Source organism: Argopecten irradians, chromosome 3 (genome assembly GCF_041381155.1).
Source record: "Argopecten irradians isolate NY chromosome 3, Ai_NY, whole genome shotgun sequence".
Taxonomy (NCBI): domain Eukaryota; kingdom Metazoa; phylum Mollusca; class Bivalvia; order Pectinida; family Pectinidae; genus Argopecten; species Argopecten irradians.
The window spans coordinates 16,870,739-16,896,647 of record NC_091136.1 but is presented as its reverse complement, the minus strand read 5'-3'; the positions used below and the strand labels follow the sequence as shown (position 1 = coordinate 16,896,647).

The 25,909-nt window shown below is 34.4% G+C and overlaps 1 protein-coding gene across 1 annotated transcript in view; it reads left to right on the top strand.

The window, feature by feature from the left end:
• The first annotated feature begins 6,758 nt into the window (after positions 1–6,758).
• The window catches only part of LOC138319505 (uncharacterized), a 31,904-nt gene continuing 12,753 nt past the window's right edge, over positions 6,759–25,909 (top strand). The window contains exons 1-12 of the mRNA XM_069262660.1: positions 6,759–6,773; positions 6,946–7,209; positions 7,573–7,729; positions 12,188–12,311; positions 12,687–12,847; positions 13,303–13,418; positions 15,095–15,165; positions 15,518–15,705; positions 21,172–21,343; positions 23,363–23,523; positions 23,853–24,006; positions 24,193–24,353. Of these exons, the coding sequence (XP_069118761.1) occupies positions 6,759–6,773; positions 6,946–7,209; positions 7,573–7,729; positions 12,188–12,311; positions 12,687–12,847; positions 13,303–13,418; positions 15,095–15,165; positions 15,518–15,705; positions 21,172–21,343; positions 23,363–23,523; positions 23,853–24,006; positions 24,193–24,353 (1,744 nt within the window). The remainder of the gene's footprint in view (positions 6,774–6,945; positions 7,210–7,572; positions 7,730–12,187; positions 12,312–12,686; positions 12,848–13,302; positions 13,419–15,094; positions 15,166–15,517; positions 15,706–21,171; positions 21,344–23,362; positions 23,524–23,852; positions 24,007–24,192; positions 24,354–25,909) is intronic.

Here is a 25,909-nt window from a genome sequence, read left to right as displayed (position 1 = left end):
ATGTGTATAATTTACAAAAAATAAAGGTCCTAATTAATCAAGGTACAAGTATAACTTGTCTAAACCGAACCCTGTATAAACAGGAAACTTGTCTATACCGATTAATTTGTTTGGTCCCAGCAAATTTCTTAAAGATGCTCCACTGCCGACAAATGGTATTTTTTCACTATCAAAAACAGGAGCAGACGATTTAGCATTTTTCTTCAGTTACAAAAAAAATACTTACTTTACACCATTACCACCATTGAAAAGTTTGAGCTTCTAATTTTACTTCAAGTTAAAAATATAAAAAATAATTAATTGCATCCCGAAAAAATTCCGTGGCACTATATCCTATATGGAATGAAGTACTGATTGTGCAAGCATCAAAGGCGAAATAAATTATTTTTCTATATTAATTTTTGTGTTAATTAGGCATATATATATATACGATTAAACACCAATTATTGTTCAAATGATGAATATCATTTAATGCTCTGTCGGCGGTGGAGCATCTTTAATAAACTATAGTACCCAAAACCTGCATAATCCGGAACCTGTATACTCTGAAAACCGGAACGGTAAAATGAACTTGAGCAAACCGGCAACAATGTTTTCACAACATGGGACTGATCATGAGGCGCCTAAGGGGATTTACCTGTACCAGTATACTAAAGTCTAGATAGTGACAACTTTTCACTTTTCATTCACGGTTTTGTTATATAATTACATGTACATTGTATTTGTGAATACTTTTCACGGTCAATTCAAACAATAAAACCATACACATAACTTCTGAGAGTTCATTTGAATGTAGCACACAGAGAGAAATGGATCGTACATGTACACCTAAGAAACCAAGAAAACGTAGGATGGAATTCTGTGTTCTACCATGTACATATGTGAGAATAAATGTTTGTGCTGTAATAAAACAATTCTTCTGATGATTTCCATGTGAACATATATATATATATATATTGTGATAAGGTTCTATCCTCTATAAACCGGACACTTGTATAAACCAAACAAATCGACTGGTCCCTTTCACATCCGGTTTAGACAACTTATACTGTACTTTTATAACATTTCATTTTCTGTTGAGAAAAGAGAGTACATTTTACAGCAACCCAGGAACAACTGAAAAGGTATCTGTAAAAAAATAAATCTACAACATACATAATGTACCTAATATGTATTTGATAAGCGTTTATCGATTATGGATTGTGGTAGAAAGTAAGAGCCCCTATTTCTTCTCAAAGACTTAAACTTACCATCTGTACCTTGTAGTTGTTGGTATTTCTGCACATGGATTTGATTCATAGACTTTGTATTTTTTCTTAGCAGGGCTTACTGAAAATAAAAATGAATAATAATTAAACAAATATAAAAACTTTGTAAGGGTTTAACAGCAGCATGCACTATTGCTCAGTCAAACTGGCAATTGTAATATAATCACATAACATGCATTTTACATTACGACTTAATTCTCTGAAATAGAATGATGTATAAATATGTGTGGGTGTGTGCAAGCAAGGAGTGTTATTAAATACTGTCCTGTGATTAGATAAAAGTATATTTTGATTTTTGACATAACCAAGAAGTAGTTGAAACAGGTATATCCTCAGTAAAAAATATCCACTTAGGATAATGCGTCAGCCAGCATAGCATATAAGTCACCTTGTACAAAGGATATTTGACAATGTCTAACTAGTAGATGAAAATTAAAATAAATTATTTGCCACCAGTCAATTCATGTTCATGAAAAAAAAATTAAAAGAGAACAAATTATAATTGTGATTAAAATCTTTCTGAATAAACACAGGACACATGAAATATGTCAAAACAAAAAACAAAATGTCATTTTCCTTACCAGATTCATTATGTATGCAGGACAAATGTGTTTTCAGTGTCTGTTTTCTGGATAATTCTTTTCCACATATATGACACACCAATTTCCCAGGTTCCATTTTTCTGATCTGTTAAAATGTATATCAAAGAACATATTAAAGGTACATACTTAACCAAAATGTCTTTGAATATATGTAAAATGCAGTCGTAACATTAGTTTGATAATTTTATAGTCTGTTGCCTCCAGTTTTACTATGAGATAGTCCAGGGTGTAGATATCGTATTTGATCGGAACCCCTGTAGTATTGAGGATGATACCCTAGTGAGCATGTAGGTAATAAACATACCTTTTGATCAGTGTGTAATATGTGCATAAATGTGACGATATTCCACAAACTGTTTGAAGTTCCGGTGTTTTTCCTGGGAATTTTTGGAAATATTTCAATGACAGATTGGTTTTTGGAAAATTTAAATGCAATGATGTATCCCTTCCGTCTATTCACAACAATTATACGAAGGTAACATTACGGCAGGATATATAAAATTGACATGCCGTCAGAATAATTCGGATCACTCTACTGTACGAGTTGTGTGGTGGCTTGTGGTCAGACGTTGCGCATGATGTTCGGTCACTTTTACGTCATGCCGGAATTTCATTTGAAAAGCGATGAACAGTAAACTAATATTTTAAGCGCAATACTATTTTTTAAAATTTAAAAACGGAAAGGATATATTTATTCAATTACGGGAGGATTTTTATCAAAATGTCTGAAATATTTTTCTTCTATTGATGCGTTCTTGTTGAGAAAATGACGTTTTTTGGCGCGACAGATGTAACAAGCATCTGTATGCGGTTTCCAGTCAAAGTGTCACTGTGGTCATACTGAACACCACAAGGCGGTAAAAATTTGACACAGAGATTCCCTGAAATCTCACTATCATGACGTCATTTCGTTATAATGAATTGAGACGTCATATTTCAAAATGGTGGACTTTGTTTGTAGACTTGCCGATCGACAGATCCGAAAATGACTTTACATTAGGAATTATGTTTTCTATTCAAAAATAAAAAAAATACGTTTTTGCTCAAATGTACGTGTGCGAAATCTCTACTGAAAATTCAAAAAAGTATTCGAAAAAAACGCGTTTTTTTTCTTTGCCTTGCAGGTTTGCCGAATGTCGGAAATGACGTCAATTGCGCTCGTCACATTATAAAATAATGCAGTTTTTTTACATTCAATGACGTTACATAAAAGTGACCGAACATTGTGCGCGACGTCTCAACGTGTGTTACGTTACAAGCTTAAGTAGTACGTAGAATTCTGATTTTAAAGTAAGGATTAATTTACAAGACAGCTATTCCCGACAATAGCGTAACTTTTAGAAGTAATTCATCAGAATAAAGAAGTTGAAAGAAACACAATTTCAGTGGATGATGAAAACAACACAACGAAACTTCAGATTTGTACTTACCTTTTGTCAAAGCCGATACAATTCGGCATACGATATAGAACGTGACAAGCTAGAAGTAACTACCGCCTAAAAATCCAACTGGGCGCTATAAAATAAATATAAATATCTATAGCGAAACTCTAATTCTGTGCATGTATCAACCATTACTCGCCTCCTCTGTTTGCATCTGTCGACCATTTTGGATGCCTATGTAGTATCGATGGCCTTGATTGGTCCTGCTGCTGATTGGTTCTATCGTGCTCTCTCATTGGTCATCTTTGGCGGAATATTCGTATCTTGAAAGCAGACGCAATATCGGACAGTCAGAATCTTCGAAGTACTTTAATTCTAATTTCGCTTTTCATCGACAATGGCTGAGGAATTATTCACCACAAAATTCTTTGCACTTCTCTTTTGGTATTACAAGGAGAGACATTGGACCATTCAGTCAACGTCAACTATCGTACGACCAAGGAAAGAACCCAATGCCTACGAGACTGGCGACCTTGTTTTTGCTAAATATCAAGGAAAACCGTACAAGGCTGCGGTAATAGGAGTGGAAGGTAAGCAAGGTTTCTCTCCCTCGTTTGAAAAAAATGTATGTTTAGTCTGTTTTATACGCCCGTCACATTGAAATTGAAGAGTTTTACATGCCATGACGTAATCGTTTGTGGCACGCATGTACATTGCGTTGTCCGCCCCTCCGGCATAAAGTTTCATTTGTCCGGCAATCTGCTACATTTTTCAACAGATTTCTTTCAAATTTGGTGTATTATAATGATCATGGTATACGTATGAACTTGTGTCTTTCTGAAAATAATTTTGATTCGACAATTTTTGCATTTAGCCCTAAGCTACATGCATTCATTTTTTGTCCGGAGATCTAGATTTTTCGAAGATTTATTTCAAACTTGGTTGTTATTATGGTCAGTCTCCATGAAAAGAATTTTGATTCGACAATTTTTGCAGAAGTTAATGCCCTTTATTAACTTAAGTATTTATTTAATATTTTTGTCATTCGATTATTGTTGAATTTTGGCCCATTTCGTGTGAACGTTGAAAACTGACTTGCATACATGTTCAGTAGAATTATTGTGCAGAAAATTTTCCATATTTTCAGATTTATAATAATATTAAAATTTTCAGCCAGCAAAGAAGAGTTAAAAGAAAGGCAGCTACAGCTAGGCAACCTTATAACCAAGAAGAATGCCGACACAAAGGCAATTTTGAAAGAATTCCAGGGTTTTACCGAGGAGAACCTAAAAGATCTGGATGATGGTATTATTTCAATTTATCTAAAATTTTCACATTCACAAAAACAAGTTTTGTTTATATAAATGTTTTCAATATCTGATTTTTTTTTTATATATGTATCAGTCAGAAGCACATTTTTCTGTATTTTGTACATTTGAGCCCCTTTTATAATTTCCCTAGAGAAATTTTGCTGTAGTGTATTTACTAAATTTTATGTAAATATTTTCCCAAATATAGAAAATACTCTCCAAGATATATACTGGGACGCTTACCAGGCAGTAATCGTAAAGGAACAGTAGTCGTGGTTTAGGAAAAAATAATTGTTTGCATCTCACGAAACACCTTATTTCCACATAGACAAAACAACACCATCATGAAATATTCCTCAACAGCTCCAGACATTCGGAAATCTGGACGCACAGTAGAATATGCACACAATCACGACTACTGGTTGGGTCTCAGTATATTTCAAGAAAAATAATTTTTCCCAATTTATTTTAATGTACAGGCCTCTTAAATCATCAAGTAAGAACATTACTGAATACAATGTATTTACCAAAACACATTGGTCAGTATTTAAATATCTCTTTTACAAAGGGTTGAATCTCCCTGGTATTGAAATGCCTGCAGCTGTGGAACCAGGTGATGCGAGAGCTGGCACTAGTACCGATTTGTTGGCAATGGATTTACCTCCACTTCAACATACTAAAAAAGGTATTTTAGGTTCTTGGAAATGCCTCCTGCTACAGTAATTTTTAATTCAACATGCCATCCCTCTCTGTATTCATTAGTGTATCAATTAATCGCATTGAGACATCAAAATAATGAATGTGTTTTGAGAAATGCAAGTCAAAAGTTGTTAATTAAAAGTTTAATTGGTATCTGAAATTAGTTGAGTGAAAAAATGAAGCAGTTGTATAGTTGCTTTTATTTAGACAGTAATCAATGAAGTTGAACCATTCTCAAGTGTTGAATATTAACTAAAATTCCTAATATTAAAAGCGAAAATCTGATGCGAAAAGAATTATCAGGATTACTGGTATCAAAAGATGAAAGGGTTTTCAAGAACAATAAGTTCATCATTTTTCATTCAGTTACCAAAAGGCAGAACAAAAGGCAGGCAAACGACACACACATGGAGAAAGATACAGGAGATGATCAAAAAGTGAGTATGCACAGGAACTTTTCTGTTTGCTGCAAGTGTTTTGCCATTCAGAAGACTGCTTTAAGTTGGTTAATCTTTGTCAGATCATATTGAATAAAGAAAGCATTCTCACTTTTTTCTAAACAATTATAAGCATATAAATATATATATAAATTTTAATTTCAATACTAACTTTCTATTGTCCTGATGGTTAACCTGTTTAGTTTGAAGATATTTACTTTAATCTTAATTTAAAATATCTCAAATATTTATGAAAGAAACACCATCTTTATGTGTATAATATATGTTCGTATCACACTATTTTGAATTCCAGAAAAAGAAAAAGCTACAGAAAGATGCTGCCCTAAATGAGATTAATCAACTCATTCTCGATTTACAAGTTCCAAACGAAAATCTGAATGATGATTCACAGTAAGTGCCCATCTTATTATGGTTTCAAATTCTGTGAATAAATCGCTGAAATATTTTTAAATGAATTTCTTTTACAGCATTAATGGCTTGTAAGAAAAAAATCAGTTTACATTGGTGTTGATTGTATAAGTATCAAATTCAAATCTATGATAATACTGTAAACCGACTTTTATGCAAGGCTATTAAATTTTGCGAATTCTGTTTCAAAAACAAGTTCGCACAGATTAACTTTCGCGGGACGGACTGTCGTTCTCCTTGCATAAATCTTCCTGAAATCACAAGGTTTTACAGGTCTGCGTATGTATAACGTATATATAAGTTGGTTTACAGTACATAATTTTGGAATCTTTAATCTAGGACTCAAAACCAGCAGCTGTCCAGTGTACTTGAGGCATCACATGAGGTTTTGTTTGACTTTCCAATGATGGACTGTCAAACAGAGACACGACCTAGTGACAGCAGCTGTTGTCCACACTGCACAAACCTACATGTCAGGTTAGATAAGTTGGAGGAAGAATTCAAGGTAAAGAAAAACATTTATGATGAACAGTAAAATAAAGTGTATTTCCATTTTAATTTTCACAAAGTCAAAATTCTCTTAATTTACTTAATTTTTTTAAATTAAGATTTAAAAGTTTATTCCTATATGATGTGGGTATCTGGTGTTAGTCAGGTTGTCCGTCTTTCGTTTTTTTATTTATTTATTTTTTTCACAATATCTGTACAAGGAAGTGGAGTACATTGTGTTGCCAATATTAACCCTATACATAAAGAATTCGGATTGTTTAATGTGTTCATATTTATCCACTCTAGCACCTGAAAACTGAATTTATCAGACAACAACAACACAGCAACAGCAACAGCTCCATCAACAGCAACAGCAATATCTCTATCAACAACAGCATCAGCTCCAACAGCAACAATTTCAACAGCAACAGCAGCAACACCAGCAAGAGCAGCAACACCAGCAACAGCAGCAACACCAGCAACACCAGCAACAGCAGACTCATGAGATTCCTCAGCAACACCAGCAGCAGTTCTCTCAGCTTCAAACACAACAGGAGTCCTCTACTGAACAATTATTCAACGGCTTTACAAAGGTGATTAAAACACTGAGATCATATTTGAATGTTTTCTTCAGACAAATGTATTGATCAACCCTACAAACGACTATAAAGGTCTGATAAAAGATGCCTCCAATAGACTAAGATCCTGTTCTATGCATCTTCAAAGTTTTCAGTCAAGCTTCATTAAATTAAGTAGTATCCTATTCCTTATCTTCAGAGTTATCTGAGTATCCATTTCAAGTGAAATGAAATTGAATAATAGATCAAGGTGCACAGATAGAAGTCTATATTTGGTTTAATCTATTTAAAGTTTCTTAAATGTTTACTCAAGTAAGGAAAGTTTGTCCAACTACGGAGATTGATAACTAATGAAGGACTTTATTTTTGTTGTGTTAGGAGCAACTTTTGGGGAAAATACGTCATCTAGCTTTTTCAAGGGCCTGTAAAGTTTTGTGTCGAATCATGTTTAAAGAAGAGGAGATAATGGGTCATTCGGTAACGGGACTAGGTGGAAAACCAGGTCTAGACAAAGAAAGGTTAGAGGCTTTGTATGGTAAGTGCAATTCCATATATTTTATACATGTAATATTCTGATTGTTTACCTTTACGTTTACAGATTATATCATTCTCTGATCATAATGTGATGTATATTGCAGTTTAATACTTATTCATGAATAATATTTATATTCGTAACCAAGTATTCGTGATACATATAATTATTCTTTGCTGAGTGTTTTCGTTATAGCTCTATTAATAAGATTAAGGGGGGAGAGAACTATTTATAATCTACCATTGAAGCTTAGGAATGCATAATGTAAAAAACATTTAAGTTTTCGGAAATTTGATCTAGATGTTAACCATTATGATTTCCTGACGGATTTTTTAACATCTACCTTTTAATTTCAGGAATTATTCAGCAGCAATTTCCTCAAGGCAGCAGCACTCAAGCTATCAATATCAAGTTGGCAGAAGTGTTAAAACCATCTGCAACAAAAAAGGGAAAGAAGTGAGATCTATTGCTAAACAGTGCTCCAAATAGTGTTTGGAGGGGTGGGTATGCGAGAACCAAAACTTGTGTAGGAAAAAGTTATGTGCCTTGAACTTGAACTATCAGATAATTGATCAACTGTCCCATTTTTCTGTGATTAAAATTGATCACAAAAACAGATGTATAACATTTATATAAATGTATTTATGAAGACTGAAGAGATAAAACTGATATTAAAAAATTCTTTATATTTCATTTGTCTGTTATTTGTATTTTGACTGATTGAAAGCAAAGCATTTGTTGTAATGCATGCAAGAAAACTGTTTTGGTGTGGAGCAATATTGGTCCATCGTGTATGTTCTATAAATAAATGAAATAGAGAAAAATACAAACAAAACACTCAATCAAATAAGTTTCTAATATTACCTTATATTGGATTGCTGATAAATTCTTCATCTCATCAACTTGAGAACATCCTCCTGATGTGTTGATGCATCCTCTGAATGTATCTGCATAATTTTCTTCAGAGCAGCAATTTGATTAAAGTGTTTTTGCACAGTTTGAAATTTTTTTCATTTTCAGCAGAAAAAGAAGTATTTTTTTGTCTGTGATCCAGTCCTTTCAATCTTCGCGCCGAATCTCCATGGAAGATCTCATTTCAATCTACATGGAATCTCCGCGGAGAAATATACATGGAATCTCCGTATATAAATAAACATTACACAAACTAATTGAACATCCGCGGGAAAAACGCCCCAGTTTAAAATGGCCCCCATGTGTGCAATAGGGACGTTGTAAGTACGTCTAAACAGTTACAAATGTTCAAGCAGATAAACATCTGAGAAATTGATATTTGTAAAATAGAAGTATTACGCCGTAAAAATTAATAACGCTGATATATAGAATTCGCGCTGTATTATACATGACTGTTTTGATCCGGGGTGGTTTTTTTCCTAGTACACATAGCGCATGTGACAAACTTGAAGGACCCAGTTTCCTGAAATAGCTGTTGTAAATATAAAAATGATATGATTGAAGAAGAAAATCAAACATGGAAAGAGATAACACACAATCTGTATATAGCTGTAGAAGAATACATAATATTGATTTAAACATAATAATACTAGTAATCAGAGATTTAAATGAATGAATATGAAGGTCAAAAAGAAAGTACCTGCTAAAACAGAACTGTTCAGTTTCATAATTATGGTAAGGTATATTTAAAATGTTAATTTAACTCTTAATTTGAACTTTATTCTGAATAATGAAGTGTGGAAGTACTAAAAATCGTCGATCGCCAAGCTGTCAACGCGTGCATATTATAAGTTACCGGTACATGTGTGTTTGACATTAGGCTACTATATTTTAATCTCTCGCTAAAATTGCGCCAACATTAGAAGCGGTTCAACCGATCACAGCCAAAATTAGAGTCCTAAACCGATCATATGTGGACATGTCAAAGCCACGAACCGATCTAAAAGTACGCGAAAGTGTAGTGAAAATGTACAATGATGGGATGTCATATGCAAATATATCTGAAACGGTTGGCGTTTGTAAATCCACCTGTCGAAACATCACAAAGTTGTACGAGGAACAGCATTGTGCTCTGCTTTCACGTGTTTGGCCTATCAAGACACCAACAAAGGTCAGTGAAGCAGTTGCTAAATTCGTTGAATGTCAGAAGAAAATGAAACCAAACATGGCAGGCTAAATAAGCTTTATTGTGCACACACGTTTTTCTCTTCTATTTTTAGATCAACTCGGCCAATCACAATGATTGTTACATAGACACTTCACCTGTAACATGTAGCGATGTAATCTACTACAATGAGTCGATACACTAGTACTGTAACACAATCGTGCAATCTTATGATAGAACGGAAGTAAATCATTGAGCAAAAGAATATATATTTTTAGGTCAGGATGACCTATAGTCATCATGTTTCGTCCGTCATCGTCCGCCATGCGTTAACTTTTCACATTTTGAATTTCTTCTCAAGTTCTACCTGTGTAATTTGGCTGAAACTTGCTTGAAATGATCCTGACATGGTCCCGACAAAGTGTTCTTATTTTTCGGGTCGATCCGAAACCATAGATGGCCGCCACAGCCCCAATCTTGAAAACACATTTTGAACTTCTTCTCAAGTTCTACCAGTGTAATTTGGCTGAAACTTTCCAGAAATGATTCTGACATGGTCCTGACAAAGTGTTCTTATTTTTCGGGTCGATCCGAAATCCAAGATGGCCACCACAGCCGCCATCTTGAAAACACATTTTGAACTTCTTCTCAAGTTCTACTGCTGCGATTTTGCTGAAACTTGCTTGAAATGATCCTGACATGGTCCCAACAAAGTGTTCTTATTTTTCGGGTCGATCCGAAATCCAAGATGGCCGCCACAGTCGCAATCTTGTAAACACATTTTTAACTTCTTCTCAAATTCTACTAGTGCGATTTGGCTGAAGATTCTGACATGGTCCCAACAAAGTGTTCTTATTTTTCGGGTCGATCCGAAATCCAAGATGGCTGCCACAGCTGCCATCTTAAAAACACATTTCGAACTTCTTCTCAAGTTCCACAGGTGCTATTAGGCTGAAACTTGTATGAAATGATCCTGACATGGTCCCGACAAAATTTTGTTATTTTTCGGGTCAATCCAAAATCAAAGATGGCCGCCACAGCCGCCATTTTGAAAACACATTTTGAACTTCTTCTCAAGTTCTACCGGTGGGATTTGGCTGAAACTTGCATGAAATGATCCTGACAAGGTCCGGACAAAGCGTTGTTATTTTTCGAGTCGATCCAAAATCCAAGATGGCCGCCACAGCTGCCATCTTGAAAACACATTTAGAACTTCTCAATTTCTACTGGTGCGATTCGGCTGAAACTTGCATGAAATGATCCTGACAAGGTCCGGACAAAGTGTTGTTATTTTTCGATTCGATCTGAAATCGAAGATGGCCGCCACAGCCGCCATTTTGAAAACACATTTTGAACTTCTTCTCAAGTTCTACCGGTGGAATTTGGCTGAAACCGTCATGAAATGATCCTGACATGGTCCCGACAAAGTGTTGTAATTTTTTGAGTCGATCCGAAATCCAAGATGGCTGCCACAGCTGCCATCTTGAAAACCAATTTCGAATTTCTTCTCAAGTTCTACAGTTGCGATTAGGCTGAAACTTGCATGAAATGAACCTGACAAGGTCCGTACAAAGTGTTGTTATTTTTCGAGTCGATCCGAAATCCGAGATGGCCACCACAGCTGCCATCTTGAAAACACATTTAGAACTTCTTCTCAAGTTCTACAGGTGCAATTTGGCTGAAACTTGCATGAAATGATCCTGACAAGGTCCGGACAAAGTGTTCTTATTTTTCGAGTTGATCCGAAATCGAAGGTGGCCACCACAGCCGCCATCTTGAAAATACATTTTGAACTTCTTCTCAAGTTCTACCAGTGGGATTTCGCAGAAACTTGCATGAAATGATCTGACATCTGTTACATCTCTTGTTGATCCCAAATCGAAGATGGCTACCATGACACTATATCTAATTAATTTCCTATATGATTATTGCCAAGGTAGTCAGATGACCGTTAAGGCCCTTGGGCCTCTTGTTCCACTTCCTTCGTTGTGCAATCTCTTTCAGATTCATTTGAAAGAAACCTATAGACACATATTATTGGGCTTGTAGCATTCTGGAATGAAGGGCTATTTATTTGGTTCAAATAAATGACCTTGACTTTCCTTCAAGATCAAATAATTCACCTTGACCTTCATTTATGGGTACTGGTTATGTCAAAATGCTAAAATCTTCTGTTTGATAACTCTAAGGGAGACCCAGGGCCTGTTTCATGCTGGTTAGAAGGGCTACCAAGTTTGTTCAAATGTATTACTTTGTCATTCATTCATGATCACAGTTTCTTTAAAACCTTTAAATGACCTTTTTTCAATAAGTGTATCCTGTTTCCTTTTGATATTGTTTGCTTTCTTTAGAATCTTTTTGATTTTTTCATTTGGATATTTCAGTTGATAATGACTTGCTGACAGATGTTTGTGAAGATGACTTACAGTTAATTTGGCGTTCATCAGGTTGTATTATGCCAGTCTTACATGGTGAAATACAATTAGCAGGGTCTCAGGAAATATGCAGGTTTGCAATGCTACTATCACTAGGTATTCCAACAAGGAGATAATACCTTTTTATATAGAACTTGTTTTCATGCATCTAAATGGCTTTCTTTTAAAAACGTCTTTCATTAAAAGACAAACACTGGCAATGCCAACCCCCAATGCTTTGTGTAGGTAATTGGTACCTCAATTAATTCAAAGTCAAATGTCACATCAAAACAGATAAATGTTTCCAGAAAATGGTTCTGATACGGTAGAAAGTGTGGGGTGAGTAACTAAGAAAACATGTAAATTACAATCCATATTAAAATTTATTCACCTCTTCCACTTTAGTTCAGATATATTTGTCGCTTACTACAATATCGTTAAATAATATTCTCTGATTTGGCTACTGCAGTTATATCACTGGTGACTATATTGACTGTGTGTCCGGTATGTTGATGATTGGCGAAGACTTCTGTCCCAAAACAACAATTGCATCTCGTGTGAAACAATACCAAGCTTTGATATCTCCATTCTTAAGCGGTGTTGACATGGAAAGCTGTTTCATCAATTACGGTAATGGTTTTCTCCTTTCCACAAATGCTCATATGCTTGTATTTTTCATTTGGTTTGTTATCTTGATTTGGAAGGCTTCACTGTGGCTTCTGGATGCAAAGAATGAATGTTTTTAAATCGACTTTAAGCAAGGAAAGTATTTGACCACGGAGCTATACATGCCCTCTGGGCCTCTAGCTTATGTTGATGATAGTAAGTTGATTATTCATTTGTCAGTGACGTCGTATAGTGAATTATTTATTTAATAAAATGTGTTTTCAAAGATTATGACAGGATGTTCTTTACTCAGAGGAAAAGAAAAGATTCACTTAATCTATTGTCTTCATCATAAACTAATCAATAGAATTTGTGATTTGTGAGTTGGAATGGTTGTTCGATACAACTGAAGAATACAGTAAGCAAACTTTAAAATGGATAGTTTTCATGACTGAATATTCATTCCCATTAATTTTCAGATCCTTCCGAGGTTTCCTTCTTTTTAAGTTTCAAAGTTTATGCTGAATGGAATTCAGAATTGTTGGATACTACTAGTCTTCCTTTCGTATCTTTTGCAAAGGAATTTGAGAGTGTGGTGAGTACATGTATATGAAATACCTATTATATTTTTCATTATCTGTTAGGTTCTACCATGATCACATTAAATATTTTTGTAAAGTCTGATACGACAGAATAAAAAATGCAAAACTATTTACATTTATTCACATTACTCAAATCGATAATTGATATTTTTTTAGATAATATAAGTACATATGAAATACAATATATAAGACATTTCTTGTTTTATTAATGAAACAGATGAAAGTTTTGTTCAGCAGGAGATGTAAACAGAAAATAGCTGAACAAAAACCGTTTGAAAAAATGACATAACGGAACAGGGGGAAATTAGAATAATAGACATGAGCACACATTCAGATTATTACCAGGAGAACAAATGCATTTTTGGTTTGCCAGAAAAATAAAAAAATAAAATTCTTTAGGTCATCTGACACGCAGGGTCAGTATGACCTAGCTATCCTCACTATAGAATTCGCTGTCGTTGTGTGCCGTACATGAACTTTTTATTCAAACGACTTCTTCTCAATAACTGAAAGACCCAGTCTTCTGATATTTTGCCTGTAGCATATACTTTGATTGAGGGCTACCAATTTTTTTTTCAAATGAATGACCTTGACATACATTGAAGGTCCAAGGGGTAAAAAAGTTAAAATCAACTTCTTGTCAATAACTAAGAGGTCTTTTAAAATACTTGATATTAGGCATGTAACATGCTAGGTTAAAGGGCTACCAAATTTATTCAAATGAATGACCTTGATAGTCATTCAAGGTCACAGGGGTCAAATAGGCTAAAATCTTCAAACAACATCTTATGAAAAACAAAGACGCCTTGAGACCTAATATTGGGCCTGTGACATGTTGGTATGAAGAGCAACTCTGTTAAAATGAATGACCTTGATCGAATGGAGATCTAAGTGTATTAACCTGTGATACTGTGAACATAATAATGAAATGAATGAAAATTAAGGGAAAGTGTAGAAAATTAAGTCGTGAAAGAGTCCAGTTGGAAAGATAGTCCTGCATTGTGAATATAAAAATCAACATTCTGGTAATAAGATAAAGCTTGCATGATCAACAAACAAAAACAGTTTAGCATTTAATTGATATCCATTATTATAATATTTAGGAAGACGTTTTCTGAAGTTGTGACGGAGATACTTTTTAAAATAATATAATGATTGATTATTAGTCCCCTGTTGGTGAAACCGGAAGGGACTATAGTGTTTGTTCGGTCAGATTGTTTGTTCGGATTTGGCTTCCAGATGAGAACTTGAGAACGAATTGATGGATTTTTGTCAAACTTATGTTAGCATATGGAAACATACCGATTCTGTTTGGATTAAATTTGGGGTTAAAAGGTCTACTACAAAGGTCACTGTTACTGAAAATAGATTGTTTCACACTTTTTAGTTTCAAGACGAAGCTTGAAACTACTCTGACTATATGAAAAACATTTTCGAGTATAAAATTCAGTCAATCAATTGTGATTTTTTAAAGTGATCAACAATTTAGTCTCGCACCATTAAACACATATATATATATAGCGATGTTTTCAGTTTAACCATAGGAATTCTGAGGAGGTCATTGTTACTCGTATATGATACATTGATCAGCCTGGTTTTGATTTCATGTTTTCTAAAACTACTGTTGATTCACTTGTATCAGTAAATTGTATTTTTATTTACATTTTAGGGGGAGGCTTTGATGCGTTCCGCATTACAGGGTAAATACCAACCATATAGCTTGCGTCTGAATAATCTCAAGTAAGTGTTAACCTATAATTGCAAAAACAACTACATTTTGCATTTATTCTCACACTATGATATATTTAAAAATGGGAATATAACAAAACCAACGCAGTAATTGAGTGTGATTGTTTCAGTAACGGTATTGTCATCTGGCTTGTTGTAAATGATCAGGTTATGATTGTATATACTGAGAGTTAAATTATAGACAATTATAAAAAAGATAAACATGGAAATTTCCATTATTAAAGGCACTGATGTGAGAATGAAGATGTGTTAACTACACTGGGAAAATTAAACCAGGAAAAATGTGTATGTAGATTGCAAAAAACTGTTTAAGAAATATTCATTTTTTTCTTATTTCTTTCAGCGTGGCTGAAAGAAGAAAACGAGAAATAACAAACATTTCAGAATATTTTGCTGAAGCTTTAATCTTCACTAACGCCGATATGAGTGCATCAACTGTGAAAACAGCAATCATTGAGGCTTTGCTGTCAAATTCCTTTAGCCCGCTTTTGAATCAAGCTGTATTGCAGGGTGTAGCCAAGCAAGATACAGGTTTGAATCAGTTACTATAATAAAATATTCTAAAATACATTATTTCAGTATACAAAATCTGTACAAATTTCTTTTTTATGGAACATTTAGTTCAGCATATCAAACTATAATAGTCAAAAAGAGGTTGTTTTTAGGTCATCTGACCAAAGGTCAGGATGACCTATTGTCATCGCGTTTCGTCCGTCGTCGTGCGCCGTGGGCCGTGCGTCGTGCGTAAGACTATTTATACAAAAGCCTACTCCTCCTTCATTCTTTGATAGATTTCATCCATATTTGGTTTCAAACATCATTGGGGAAGGACAATCATATTTTATATAAATGAGCCTGGTCCGACCCCTAGGGGCTGAGAGGTGGGGCACCAAAAGGGCAAATTTTCTTATTTTAAGCTTTAAAATCCTACTCCTCCTTCATCCTTTGATGGATTTCATCCATATTTGGTGTGAAACTTCATTAGGGAAGGACAATCATATTTTAAATAAATGAGCTTGGTCCGACCCCTAGGGTCAGAGGGGCAAGGCCTCAAAAGGGCAAATTTTCTTAATTTTAGCTTTAAAATCCTACTCCTCCTTCATCCTTGGATGGATTTCATCCATATTTGGTGTGAAACTTCATTAGGGAAGGACAATCATATTTTATATAAATGAGCCTGGTCCAACCCCTAGGGTCAGAGGGGCGGGGCCCCAAAAGGGCAAATTTTCTTAATTTTAGCTTTAAAATCCTACTCCTCCTTCATCCTTGGATGGATTTCATCCATATTTGGTTTGAAACATAATTGGGGAAGGACAATCATATTTTATATAAATGAGCCTGGTCCGACCCCTAGGGGCTGAGAGGTGGGGCACCAAAAGGGCAAATTTTCTTATTTTAAGCTTTAAAATCCTACTCCTCCTTCATCCTTGGATGGATTTCATCCATATTTGGTGTGAAACTTCATTAGGGAAGGACAATCATATTTTATATAAATGAGCCTGGTCCGACCCCTAGGGTCAGAGGGGCAGGGCCTTAAAAGGGCAAATTTTCTTAATTTTAGCTTTAAAATCCTACTCCTCCTTCATCCTTGGATGGATTTCATCCATATTTGGTGTGAAACTTTATTAGGGAAGGACAATCATATTTTATATAAATGAGCTTGGTTCGACCCCTAGGGTCAGAGGGGCAGAGCCTCAAAAGGGCAAATTTTCTTAATTTTAGCTTTAAAATCCTACTCCTCCTTCATCCTTGGATGGATTTCATCCATATTTGGTGTGAAACTTCATTAGGGAAGGACAATCATATTTTATATAAATGAGCCTGGTCCGACCCCTAGGGTCAGAGGGGCGGGGCCCCAAAAGGGCAAATTTTCTTAATTTTAGCTTTAAAATCCTACTCCTCCTTCATCCTTGGATGGATTTCATCCATATTTGGTTTGAAACATCATTGGGGAAGGACAATCATATTTTATATAAATGAGCCTGTTCCGACCCCTAGGGGCTGAGGGGTGGGGCCCCAAAAGGGCAAATTTTCTTATTTTAGCTTTAAATTCCTACTCCTCCTTCATCCTTGGATGGATTTCATCCATATTTGGTGTGAAACTTCATTAGGGAAGGACAATCATATTTTATATAAATGAGCTTGGTTCGACCCCTAGGGTCAGAGGGGCAGGGCCTCAAAAGGGCAAATTTTCTTAATTTTAGCTTTAAAATCCTACTCCTCCTTCATCCTTGGATGGATTTCATTTATATTTAGTGTGAAACATCATTGGGCAAGGACAATCATATTTTATATAAATGAGCCTGGTCCGACCCCTAGGGGCTGAGGGATGGGGCCCCAAAAGGGCAAACTTTCTTATTTTAAGCTTTAAAATCCTACTCCTCTTCATCCTTGGATGGATTTCATTTATATTTGGTGTTAAACATCATTGGGGAAGGACAATCATATTTTATATAAATGAGCCTGGTCCGACCCCTAGGGGCTGAGGGGTGGGGCCCCAAAAGGGCAAATTTTCTTAATTTTAGCTGGCCCACTTCCTGTTTTCAGGTTTCACTCTCTGATCTCAATGAAAATTGGTCTATAGGGGTTTTAATTGATGCCGAACAACGTGCAAACATTTTCGTAAAGATTATTGTATTCCAAGATGGCCGCTGGCCCACTTCCTGTTTTAAGGTTTCAGTCTCTGATCTTAATGAAAATTGGTCTATAGGGGTTTTAATTGATGCAGAACAACATGCAAACATTTTCGTAAAAATTTTGTTATTTCAAGATGGCTGCTGGCCCACTTCCTGTGTTCGGGTTCATTTCAGATCTCAATGAAAATTGGTCTAAAGGGGTTTTAATTGGTTCAGAAGGGGGAACTTTAGGTGAGGACAATCATATTTTATAAAGGACCAGGCTAAGACCCATGGGGATAGTACGGCGGAGGTCCAAACTGGGAGCTTAGCTGAAATTTGGCTTTAAAATCTGACTCCTTATATTAATCCTTGAATGGGTTACAACCATATATGGATGAAGGGCAACCAAGTTTGTTCAACAAATGACATTTACCTATTTCAGAAACTTACATATTCAACTAAGGAGTTCCTTGTATTATTTATATTAATTGTTAACCACTACTTTATACTGTGACTTTGTTGGTTTGTGCCATGAGTCAGATGACCGTAAAGGCCCATGGGCCTCTTGTTAGTTTAGGTATCCTTCAAGCCGTATAAGGTGATTTCAGTTTTGCTTGATTTATAAATGATGCCTTGAATAGACATGCAAGTTCAATTGACAGTTATTAAGTGGGAATGTAACAATTTAGATACTGTTGTCATAACGCAAACGTTCAGGGAATTTCAGTTTTTAGATTATTTACATTTAAAGACTTATTAATATGAGAATATGATTTAACTATACTTCAAAAGAGTGCTATTAATAAGAGAATATGATTTAACTATACATGTACTTCGAAGAGAGCTATTAATATGAGAAAATGATTTAACTATACTTCTAAGAGAGCAAATTATAGGATCCCACATCGAGATGCGAGTGCCCTATAGTAATCAAATTGTCTGTTTATTTGTCCGTTTTTAGCTTGCCTATTCGAAGAATATGGGGAGCTAATGTTGTCACCCCGGCGTCGGGTCAGCGTTGGCGTCCCATTTCACGTTAAAGTTTTTGAGCAAGTTTCTGTTTCGTCTATTGTTTAAGCTTAAGTCATCATAAATGTTTATGATTTTATTTTCCTAATGTGTATGGATGCTGAACATGATAATACAACCAATTTTGGGCCCTTTAGGGGTTTTTTGAGTCTGTTAATTTGTCATATTTCCATGTTAAAGTTTTTGAGTAAGTTTCTATTTTGTCTATTGTTTAAGCTTAAGTCATCATAAATGTTTATGATTTTATTTTTCTAATGTGTATGGATGCTGAATGTAATAATACAACCAATTTGGGGCCCTTTAGGGGTTTTTTGAGTCTGTTAATTTGTCATATTTCCATGTTAAAGTTTTTGAGTAAGTTTCTATTTTGTCTATTGTTTAAGCTTAAGTCATCATAAATGTTTATGATTTTATTTTTCTAATATGTATGGATGCTGAATGTAATAATACAATCAATTTGGGGCCCTTTAGGGGTTTTTTGAGTCTGTTAATTTGTCATATTTCCATGTTAAAGTTTTTGAGCAAGTTACTATTTTGTCTATTGTTTAAGCGTAAGTTATCATAAATGTTTATGATTTTATTTTTCTAATATGTATGGATGCTGAATGTAATAATACAATCAATTTGGGGCCCTTTAGGGGTTTTTTGAGTCTTTTAATTTGTCATATTTCCATGTTAAAGTTTTTGAGCAAGTTTCTATTTTGTCTATTGTTTAAGCGTAAGTTATCATAAATGTTTATGATTTTATTTTCCTAATGTGTATGGATGCTGAATGTGATTGTGTATGGATGCTGAATGTGATAATACAACCAATTTGGGGTCCTTTAGGGGGTTTTTGAGTCTGTTAATTTTGTCATATTTCCATGTTTAAATAGTAAATACTTGAACATCAACTTCTTCTGAATAGGCGAGCTTTGCTTTTCTCCAACAGCTCTTGTTCTTGTTACAGTTATTTCCCTGAAAGTACCGGAAGGATCTGTCTCAATTTTCACATGTAGGTTCCTCTGGGAGCCTTCTTGTATTTTGGGACCGATCGGTTTACACGGCCGACAGGTAGCCATATTGAATTTCGATAATTTATTTTTTTTACCACTGTTTCTCAGAAATGGAATCTGTCTCAAATTTCATGGGTACAGTAGGTTCCTTATGACAATTAACTAGTTGTGCATATTTCATTATGTATCTGATCAGTCAACGTGATGGCCTAAGCTCTAGATCTGATGTACCCCACAAAGGCATTCAAGCATGTCACAGATTAGTCACCACGTTCTTAGAGACTAGACAGTTCTGTATTGGATGACTATTTTTAACAGCGAAACAACCCTATCATATCAATATCAATAAAATTAACAATTCACGAAGTTCAAAGTAATTTCACATTTCAAGTTCTGATGAAGTAAAGGAAAGTATATATTACAATACATCAAGGACGTAAACCATCTCCTTGCAATAGTCCCAGGGGTAATGAGCGATCGATAGTGCTATGTACAACTGTTGCCGAGGATGATATTTCATACAGGCTTGTGGGTATATATGTACGGGTTATTCATTAAATATGAGCAAGGCCTTATTGATGCATATTGTACTAGAAATTAAGGTTTTATATAATAATGGTAGACTATTCAGCATTTTAAGCCCGATAATTACATTGCTGTGCAATTAATACAAGTTTAAACGTTATATATGTTTCACAATTATTCTGACATTGTATAAGCTCTGATGTTAATGGTTTCTTTCATAGATATATACTAGAATTAAATTCTTCACATATTATTATATGCGCGCGCATTAGCCGATTTTCTTTCGATCGATTCTGAGATTATCATCGGAAATTATATTACATGACAAATACATCAGTACAGGATGTCCCATTAATTATGTTAACCTTCCAAGTTTAATAATTTGTTAAACGCAGAACGTAAAGCACCAAGATCTCATTTGCAAAAAGCCTGCAATCATAAATTTTGTTTTCTTGATATAAAAAGTTTATCAAAATGATAAGTTAATCTTAGCAACGATTGTGTTAAAAGACACATTTTTGCAAAATGCTGTGAGTGTGGCTTCCATGTCATACTAACCTAATTCTATTTTGTTGAATTTTATTCTTTATTTTCATAAAACAACTGTTAACTGCGTTTAATGCTCAGATTTCATTTTTTTTATGTAGAAAAGAAAAAAAATCAAATTGGGAGAATCATTGGCCCGGCAATATGTGGTTACTTATTGAAATATTTATAGACTAAATTTTAACAGACCGACACCTGCTTTCACAAACTTCAATGATGTTTTCCCACAAAACCAGTCATTAACATATGAAGCTAACGTTTGAATTGTTTTTAATAACTTATAGGCTATGGCGACATCTGTTATCAGCAAACGGATGATACCTTGAAATATCAGGTATTTCGGGAATGTTTCTATGGATACGAACAAGCAGTAGAATTGCAAGGTGTACTGAGTATTTACAACACTATTCCCAGTGTAGCTGCTTTGTTGGCGAACATCAGTGCTGAAAACTGTCGGTGAGTAAACGTATTTTTATTCAATTAACGCATGCTATTCGTTAGCCTTTTTTGAGCTTCTCAGTTGCCATCTCAAGTAAAATTTTATAGTTTATCTGAATAGATCATACTTAGTGTTACTCTTGTTCGTTCCATTATCTCCCTACGACTCGCGTCTAGGTTTCAGATGGATGCGTCTACATTTCTAGTGTGAAAGATTTCTTAGATCACTAACCTTTTCTCTTATTATCGGTAGCATGTCCTTTGTTTACAATCTCTTATCATATTGTTTTCAATTAAGCATTGAAGTCACTATTTTTTTAATTTCATCGGGGTATGAAAGAAATTTTGCGGATTCACACAGTTTGCAAACAAAATTTCTTCCATACCCCGATGAAATTAAAAAATAGTGACTTCAATGCTTATAATTAATTTTCCAGGCTACTTTATAAAATGAAATACGTTTACACGTACGATTCCATTGATTTTTACCAAGGAATTATTTTTTCCAAATCAATACGCAACGTCAATGTTTCTATTGTGACGTCACGATAACGTTGGGTTTCCGCGCCATTCTCGGATTTTTTTTCATATTTTTCATCGTGGAATGAAAAAGATGAATAGCTAATCAGAAAGCCAGAAACAAAGAGAAAATTAATTATTACGGTTTTAATGCGAAATTTTTCAAAGTATTAATTGCGTACTTTATTGTAAACATCATTAGTAAAGTTTATTTTAATAAGAAGAAATGAATGGTGACTTTGCTTAGGTTAATAATAAGGTTTTTGACATTATACTGAAGTGAATTGTCTTATTCAATTGCCAATTACTTGTTATTTTATCATTTTTTTTATCGCCTGCAACGCAAAGGCGACAATTAGGTATCACTATGACTGCGTCAGCGGCAAACGGGAAAATTTTCCTTGCGATATCAGTATTTATTATCCGATTTCAACCAAATTTTGTTTAGTGCTTTATATCAAAGAGACCTCGGATGAGTTAGATACTGGTCAAAATCCGCCAATATTTGCAAGATTTACGGGACAATAAAATTGTCAAAACAGATATTTTCTTGCCTGAATTCAGATCATAATGAGTTCTAATTAACTTCCACTTGCTTATGTATGTAACATAAACTGAAAGTTATATTAGACAAATGTCAAATTTCAAAAGATGGGCCCAGATACGTAACTGATAGCTTCATTAAATTATTAACAATATTTCCAACTTACTGTAAACAACTTTTTTGTGATGTTTTAAACTGATGTGCAGACGACACATCCACTTCCGTGGAATTCTTGTTGTTCAAACTTGTTAAATATTGCAACTTGTGAATTATGTACTTGGACACATGACATGTTTTAATAACGGTTAACATGGAAATATTTTGGAGTCATGGTCTCGGATGAGTAAAAGAAGGAAAACCATCATTTCTAGTTTGTAATCTTTTGAATGAAATTACTAATAAGATATCTTTTAACATTTTAAATGCATTGTCTCGGATAAGAAAAAGAGGAAAACCTATCGTCTCTAGTTTGTAATCTTTTGAATTGAATGACTAATGAGATATCTTAAAACATTTAAAAGGCATGGTCTCGGATAAGGAAAAGAGGAAAAACTATTATCTCTAGTTTGTAATCTTTTGAATTAAATGACTGATGGGATAAATTAAAAATGCAAAATTTAGACTATAAAATATTTTTATTCATAATTCTCTTCGTATTTTTCTGTAGCTTTCCGTTGATGTTAAATGTTTTGATGTGAAAGCAACAATAATAATAGTAAAACATTATTTGATAATGCGCGCCAAAGACTTCAGGAACTGATGCTTTGTCTATAAGTTCCTTGTGGTCCATTTTCTTAATCGTGATTCGAAATTTTGATCCCATCACTCCACCCGTAGTCATTGATGTATTACCTATTGTATTTATTTATTTATTTAGGAGAGTGCTAGGTGAAAAGATGGAGAAATGCAAATAATTTTGTTGAATATATCTTTCTTTATTTTATTTGATATATTTTTCATATCTTGTGCTTTAGACTTCTTAGCATTGGCTGGTCCTGCTTTAACACATCCCTTCATGCCGTCTCGAATGGAAATCAGTGTTCAAAAGACTCAGCTTCGGAAACAATATCATACTATGCGACCGCCATTGGCATAAACGAGATGGATCTTAATGCTGCACTCCATCATTGCGCGGGTATATAAGAAAATAATGATTATACTTGAAAATAGTAATATATATTTAATAAATTGTCAAATATAATGATAAAATAAGTAGAGTCTCTATTTTATAGTATATCGAAGACAATAGAAATTTGTATCTAGGGTTTATTTTTAATAAACAAGAAAGCCTATGTTTTCGTCACAGAAATAGGAAATGGATTTTTCTTATGGGACAATTTGGTCTATCTATGACTTTTTAAAGTATTCTGCAATAATGTTGATAAATGATTCATTAATTTAGCCTTGGGAATTTTGTTTCGAAAACCAATTTAAAAGTGTTTGGTGGTATTTTTGCAATTACAGAATTGTATGATAGTGGCGAAACAGGCATATCTGAAAATGGAGATCGTTTCGCAACATGGATATTGGCGGAATGCCTCCCATCTTTGGATTGGACAGACCCGGGCTTACTTAATGCCATACTGTATGGCCAAGCAGTAGAAGATAATGCATGCAGGTACAGTTAGATATATAATGTCATTTTGGGTTATTAAAACTCTTTTCCTTGAAGTTGTAGATAGTTAAAATTAGATTTGCACCATGTTTTCGAAAACAATCATTTAATATATATCAATAACTGGCAAATAATTGATATTGTTTTGGATTAATTTACTTAATATTTACCGTTGAAAAATCTTTTCAGAATTGGACATCATATATTTGAATGCGGACAACACATTGCAAGGAACAATAAGTTTGCGCCATACTTTCACTTCAACATAGAGGATGTAATGAAAACCTTGGTACAGAAGGCGGCCTGGTTTGACAGCATTATGCCAGGAATAAGCTTGTGTTTTATTCAAGGTATACCTGGTATCTTGAACATTGTATATGTATATCTTGCACATGGTCACTAAATCAAAATTGTAATGTGAAACTTACATAGAATAAGTGTCCGCTATCTCATATAATCTTAATAGTATGAACAAATCATATTGCGGTATTGATACGAACTCATGTCCGGGAAATTTTAAGGCCAATGAACAAATTTCTGATTTCTAAAAGTGACTGTTTCATGTAAATGTTTATTTTCACTGAATTAACATTTCACTGTTAACGGTAGTGCATCCTATTACAAATACCGTATACTAATACTACAATCACGTTTGTTTCAACATCCCTACTACATGATATTAACTAATTATAAAATTGTAATTCATCAAATAGCCATTTGTTCCAAATTGGTAATATGTAGTATCAACTCTACACACTTGAGGCGTTTGTTACTTTTAATACTTTGCATATTATCTCCCTTTGACAACAGTCCCCCTAAATGCAACCTATATTAATGTAAGCTGTCAAGTATTTAATAGGAATAGTTGGCATTGAATAATTGTCACCTTCATACATCGGTTTTAAGTGCGAGCGTACTCTTGCACCATTGTTTTTCTTGTCGGGTGTGGAGTCTGTGTACATTCGCTATGCGCAGATTCCAACTGCGCACGCGATACTGGAATTCACTGTCTTATACTTCTCTCATATATGTTTCTGGTTTAAAAGATTTCGCCGTGATTTAATGACACCAATACTTTAAAACATATACTAAGAGATACCTGTCAGCAATGTTCTACTATAAATGAACAACAGCGACATTAGACAGAGTTTTGTGTAAACTTAAAGCGGCGTATCATTCTAAGAAGCTGATCAGCTCTGGAAACTTCGGGAACGATAAAATGCAAATCCGATTTACATATAGTCAATGAAAAAGTGACGAAACGGATGAATACTGGCAAAAGATATTTACAGCGTTATTTAGCAGATTATATTTAATTTATTTCACTTCATCCTAGATCCTATGTTTACGTTGCACTATCGCTTTCTAACTTATGACCATATACCGACCGCATTTCCTGCGGTCATAATAAACATCTTTAAAAATACCCAGCCTTACGTAAGAGAAACATAATAAAAAAAACATACAATGTCAGTCTGGATGTCTAAGCTCTAAATCTGATGTACCCCACAAAGGCATTCAAGTACGACACAGTCACCACGTTCTTATAGAGACTGGACAGTGCTGTAATGGGTGACTATTTTTATCAGCAAAACAACCCTTTCATATCGATATCAATAAAATTAACAATTAACGAAGTTCAAAGTAATTTCACATTTCAAGTTCTGATGAAGTAAAGGAAAGTATATATTACAATACATCAAGGACGTAAACCATCTCCTTGCAATAGTCCCAGGGGTAATGAGCGATCGATAGTGCTATGTACAACTGTTGCCGAGGATGATATTTCATACAGGCTTGTGGGTATCTCTGTACGGGTTATTCATTAAATATGTTACATTTTTGTACGTGCAAAATATCTCTGAGCAAGGCCTTATTGATGCATATTGTACTAGAAATTAAGGTT